General features: G+C 30.1%; 1 protein-coding gene across 1 annotated transcript in view; it reads right to left on the reverse strand.

Annotated features, from left to right (window-relative positions):
* Positions 1-3,152: 3,152 nt before the first annotated feature.
* Positions 3,153-6,473, reverse strand: part of LOC111089443 (kinesin-like protein KIN-4B) — a 39,300-nt gene continuing 35,979 nt past the window's right edge. The window contains exons 16-17 of the mRNA XM_022401948.1: positions 5,848-5,996; positions 3,153-3,666 (exon numbers count right to left, since the gene is read on the reverse strand). Coding sequence (XP_022257656.1) covers positions 3,530-3,666; positions 5,848-5,996 — 286 coding nt within the window. The 3' untranslated portion in view covers positions 3,153-3,529. The remainder of the gene's footprint in view (positions 3,667-5,847; positions 5,997-6,473) is intronic.

The following is a 6,473-nucleotide window of genomic DNA, read 5'->3' on the forward strand; positions in this document are numbered from 1 at the left end:
GCCTACCATGAGTATCGAAACCCGTTTTTTTTTTTCAACGCCGTGAGCCCGAAGCTCTGTCGCTAAGGCATTGGGGCAAAGTCTATAAGAAACGGCCTACAATATATTTATATATAAACTGTCAGCATATCTTTTGTTTTTTTAATATTCTACCGGAATTTAATTCGACATTTATGGAAAATCATATTTGTTGTTTTGCTGCTTTTAAAATTGAGAGAATGCGAGGAAGAATTTTGACATTAAAAATCGGAGATGTTGGCATCTGTGATTAAAATAACTTAGGGTAACGTTCATCCAATATTAACTGATAAAAACAAACCAAAAACGTTACTTTCAAGCCACCAATAGCTTGCAATAAACCCGCAAATCTAATATAGTAGAAAGTAACAAACTATCAATAATATTTCGTAATTCCCGTAGATGGCGACATTGAAAGAGAAGTTTATTCACTACACGCTTAAGCATTCTATGCAGCCATAGAAACCGATATCTAACGTAAATACACTAGCTGTCGCTTGCTTTCGGTTTTTATGCGACATACAAGAACATGTGAGTATAAAATCTGCTTGCTTTCCTGAAAAGCTGTTAGTTATCTACATATTTGTTAAACGATTATTACTTATTGTAAAAACTTTCCATTACTGAGAAGTTAATGTAACGTTCATTATTTAGAGTGGTTTTTGAACATTTATATCAACCCATTCATCAAGTTTGTTTGTTGTTAAGCCCATAGCTACACATTGGACTATATGTACTGTGCGTACCGCGGGATATCGAAACCTGATGTTTACCGTTATAAGCCCCCACATTTACCTCTGAGGGGGGTTATTCTTCAAGAATACCTAAAGTTCCACAACTGAATATTTTTGTTATTAAAACGTGTTAAACTGTAAAATGTCAGCTGATAAAAAAAAACGTGAAGATTTTGTTATTCCAAAATCCAGCCTTCCACGAGTAATACTTTCTCAGAATCCATGTGAGCAAAAACACCTGCTGAAGCTACTTGCTGATTTAGAAAGTGACAGACAGAAAGTGGAACGTAGATGTGAATTTCGCTTGAAATGTTTTAAGCAGAGTCGTGAAAAGCAAATAAGCGTTCACCAGAGAGTTAATGAAAGGATTCAAGAGCTATATTCGACATTAACCCTTGAAAGAGAGCTAGCCCCAATAACAAAGAAAAACACGAAGCCTACAAAAATTACTAAGCAACATAACCAAAATGCAACATTAGCGGCCCCAAAACATGCCTCTGTTGCAAATTTAACATCAGGGAAGAAAGTAACGCAAAGTGTAAAAAAAAATGCACCTGTCCCAGACGTGAAAACAGAGAAACAAAAGTTACAATCAGCATCCTTTATGAAATCAGCAAATTTTTCATATACAACCCAGGACTTAACACAACCACAATTTACCGTTGAACAGTCTACCTCTCCTCATCTGTCTCTGGACTTAACACTAGATATTCCAGATAAGATGAAAATCCGTAGACAGAGCAGTAGCTTTTCAGATGCTACTCCAGAAATCACAGTTTCCTGTGTTTCTGAGCCTCAGAAAGTTCCTGAAAATTTGGAAAAAATTAATCTAAGTGCAGATCACTTGAATGCTGAACGTGTTTATGAGAAAAATAAAAAAAATGAGCAAACTGACCTAAACATTACCTCAAAAACTTATTGCTGTGTTAAGAGGGAAACAGACCAAAAGAATAAAGTAAGCAAAAGTAGAAATAAAAAAGTAATAACACAGCATAGCACTGATTCACTAGAAGACCCACAATTTCTTGCACTAATGGAAAAAGTGTGTTGGGCCAAGTAATAAAAGAAACACTTCAACTTTATATATATAATTAAACATTTTTTAAAGTATGTGTTTGCATATAAATAAGTAAAGCATCAATGATAAAAAATGTAATTGATCTCTCCAAGATAATCATGTACTGTCAATAGATAAAAATATTTCAAAAATTCAATTATTTGAAGATTATTAAATTTCAAAAAAACTACCAGCCATTACATAATATTGGTTCAAAGTGTTACTTATTTCGACAATGTGAAATACTGGAGGTGGTATGTGGTTGAATTATTTTCAAAAGCAGGGTATCCACAACTTGATAGTTTTGTGGTATTAAGATGATTGTGTAAAATAGTGTTTTACTTTTGTAGTGTATTAATGACTGAGTTGTGAAGCTTACCACTATAATTTGTTTAAATAAAATATCATTTAACACTATTTCTGTTAACATTTAATTGAATAACTCTTTATATTCAAACTATATTTTCTATGTTTCCAAACTATCCAAAATATTTCTCTCTTATTACTTTGAAACAAAGCAATCAGAGTTAGAAACATTAATAAATATTTTTCTTCAGTCATTTTTATACAGATGTCTGTTAATTTTGGAAAGAGTTTTGTGGTCGAGCACATTAAAAAATCAAATACATTATTATAAATAAAAGTGACAAGTAATTTGTCACAATCAGAATCTTTTACAACACAGCTTTAGGCAAAAAAGTGTCAAGTATGGAGTATCAATTTATTTATCAATAGCACTTACTTAAATTTTGATCCTAAACATTCCTGTAAAGTACAAATATTTGACTCTCAACACTTTCATACAAGTTTTCATAGGTTTCTGCTCATAATAACAAGAAGTTCAACCAATAAAACAAAGAAAGAATAGGCATATGCTTATTAAATTAATTAAATCATTTTCAGTTTCAAATGAAAAATTTCTCATTTTTGACATTATAAAATATACTTACACACATATATCTCCCTTCCTTGACTTCTGCTTTTTGATGATTTTGAACTTAATAAAAAGTTGCAAAATAATCTGTTGTACAATAAAATATGTTTATGAACAATAATTAGTATTTAAAAACACTATAATAATCTACTGGCATTTTATTTGATTTGTTCTAGAAATCTCTATTATGGCTCTAACTATCATATACTGCAGGGAACATTTTCATCTCTCTGTAACCATAAACAAAGGTCACTGTTGCATCAAAAGTTCAAGGTTTTGAAACAGAACTTACTGAAATGAGTTAAATTTGCTGTTGACATATTTCATCAAACAGGCACTTGTTATTTACATAGGGTAACTTCTGTATATTTGTGGCAATTACATTGAATTTTTTATATATTGTAATTTAAGATATAGTGGGAAAACCTGAAATACACTTTTCCAGGGTCACTGAATATTAGGCAGGTTAAGTATCATCTATAAGACTTGAAATAATGGGTGGGATTGTCATTGCAAAGATTTACTTAAATGTTACTTAGTAACATAATTTATTCTATGTTTTTATAAATGCTATCTTTCTGAGAGAGTGATTGTATTTCATTAAAAACGTTACATCCAATTTCAATATTAAGTTTTTATTGTAACACACTTGTGTTCTTGTCATTAAACAGTTAATTGTTTAGGAAGAAATATCTATCAAAGTTTTTAATATTTTCTATCTTTTGGAGAATGCCTTTTTTTAAATTCAAAATACACAAAGATTCCTTTAATGCAATAGCAGAATATTCATAAACCAGTTTTCACTATCCACTTATATCTTCGCCTTGCTTCAACTTCAGCTTCTGTCATTTCTCGTAAGTGACTTTTAATAATGCGATGAGTTTGTGGTCGATGCTGACGCTTTGAAAATATGATATCCTCCTCTAGAAAAGTTACATGAACAGTTTTTATAAGCAAAATATATATACAGTTTTTAAGTACGGTGTTTATCAAAACATGCATTTTTACAGTTTTAAGATCATTGGTATCCAGAGCATTTACTAGATTTTGAATTTTACTTTTAAAAGTTCAGTTAGATGAAGTTATATTTTTTAATGTATATCTACAAAATACACTTAATCACTAGCAGTGATTAACCATCTGTTTGTGAACTTGGTCAAACTGAGCAACCCCAATTTGTGAAACTATACACACAATAATGTTTGTCTCCACAAAATTTGGTAAACTTTTAGTAATTGTTACAAGTCTGTTGTATAAGAAAAAATCAGATTTTTAATAATGCATTTTGCTAAAGATTTATTTTTGTCTTTGAATTTCTGAAGTCTTTACTGAATCAGTCTGAGTGATATGTGATTTTCATGCTAAGAATAAAGCTACTTTTTTCCATTTTATAGTTACATATATATATATATTTCATTTGTAACCTTTAGAACCTTCTAAATGAATATCAAGTTTTTTGTTAAAATTTTCTATTATTATCTCATATTTTCTAAAACACCAACAGTAGGGAAATCATCATTGTGAAATGAAAACTTGAAAAATATGAAATAAAATAAATACAATTTTTTTTTCTCATGCATTGACTATAGTATTGATTAGAACGTTACAAACTTAACAGCTTCAATTGTTAACCTTTTCATATCTGCTCTATTTTAACATATGATTTTATTGCTGTACTTTGTACCCAATTGGAGCAGTAATCTTTAAAAGCAATAAATCACAGTGGGAGTTCACTAGTTGTTTCCTATAGAAATGAATAAGCAACAAGTGATTGTGAGGTGTGATGCATATTTTCACCTCATGAAACTTTAGACATTTCATTCTCCTGAAATTTTGTTAAGTTGAGAAATTTCTAATTTTTCCATGTTAGTTAATTTTGTTAAAAAATATATAACTAACAATAAATAAAATATATACATAAAAACATGGATTGTCAGTACTTACTGTGTACTTGAGTTTATTTGCACACAAGTAAAAATTAAAAATATTCTTTCTTAAGTTTCATTGAGTCTCAAAAATTTGGGTGTCCAAAAAACGAATTTTGTTGGAAAACTCTAGTCACTAAGACAATAAAATTCTTTAAGAAATATTTTCAGCATACTACTTCATTATGTTATTGAATAATCTGAAAGAAAAAGTTTTATTTACATAGTCCATAATTAGTGTGAACTGTAATAGAAACCTATTACTGTAGCTTTTTCTTGTACTTTATTCAATTGGTTGATCTCTAATATGAGTAATTTTTTTGTAAACAAACATTTAAAAAACTAAATTTACTATTTCTAACAATTTCTTTAGTAATTGATGCCAACAACCAATTAGCTGCCAACTGATCAGTTTCTGTAAAACTAAATAGAAACCTGATATATTTTTTTACATATTAATATGTTCATGACATCATGCGCCACCGGTGGTACACATGTTTTCTGTTGGACATCATGAGCCACTCGTGGTACACAGCATCCATAAGATATTACTGTACCTCATATCTCCAAAGTCCTGTATGAAGCATTTATTATATACGGACGGCTATATTAAAGCCACACCTTCCATCATGTACCACTGGTGGAGCACGGATGCCATGTTGAAAGGACAACTGAAATAAAACACATTTACATGATTAAATTACTTTTTATTTTAAAATTATATCTAGAGATTGGTATTACATTTTTCATTGTGAGTAATTGAAGCAAAATTGAGACTTCTTTCATAAATAAGAAAACTGTTATGAAGACTGTAATACAATAAGGATAGAACTATTATCATCCACAGTAGGGTTTATTTTATCTAATGTCCCTTTATTACAACCATAAAATGGTGAAATATTCATAATTCTTCTAAAAAATGGCAAGATTAGGCTGAAAAATAAATAAAAAATAAAACATTATGATCATTTGATTATTATTACTTAAATCATAGTGTACACCACCAGTGGCACGTGACATCTAAAGCTTAAATGGGTAAAGACAGGACATGTACCCATCAGTGGTGCACTCAATAGAAAGTTCTCAATGCAGTCATTCTGTCATAAAACATAACATAAAGCCATAAAATTAGCTGTATCTAAGGCAGAGTTCACAATGATTTAATTTTATTTTTATTACCTTCTGGGAAAGGCTTTGCTAAGTGTCTTTTAATCATTCGAGGTATTCCACTTTTAAAGTCAGGACTTTTTTCAATTCTATTATTCTCCGTTAGCTCTTTTTTTCTGCTTTTTATTTCCATATAATCTTCTCCAGTCAGTCTTTTCTCTCTGTTGCCACATAAAAACATGTAAGAAGTTTCTATAAGTACTATAACAAAAGAAAAGCCTCTGTGTAACTACTAAGTTATACAATAAATTATCTTTAATAATTCCAATGTTTCTTTCTGTAACTACTATACAACTATTATATCTTAAAGTATTATAAAACAAGAGAGTTAGACTCCATAAAATTGGATGAAACTTTTTGTTAGTACTGTTACGTCTCCGTTTGTTAATTGATTTTTTCGTAACTTCGTTCCAACGAAACTTTAACGACACAAGTCTTTACTTAATAAAACTGGTTTATTCTTTCTGAATATAACTCTGCTATACACTTAATCTCAATACTCGCGCTAAAACAACACTGTAACGAACGAACGTTAACTTCAACAATACCCTGTGACTGCAGTTCAATTACTCACTATTCACGCACACATTACATTCCCCTCTTTTATATACCCCGGTCTACCCTCTATCCAGTAATTA

This window comes from Limulus polyphemus, unplaced genomic scaffold (assembly GCF_000517525.1).
Source record: "Limulus polyphemus unplaced genomic scaffold, Limulus_polyphemus-2.1.2 Scaffold6249, whole genome shotgun sequence".
Classification (NCBI taxonomy): domain Eukaryota; kingdom Metazoa; phylum Arthropoda; class Merostomata; order Xiphosura; family Limulidae; genus Limulus; species Limulus polyphemus.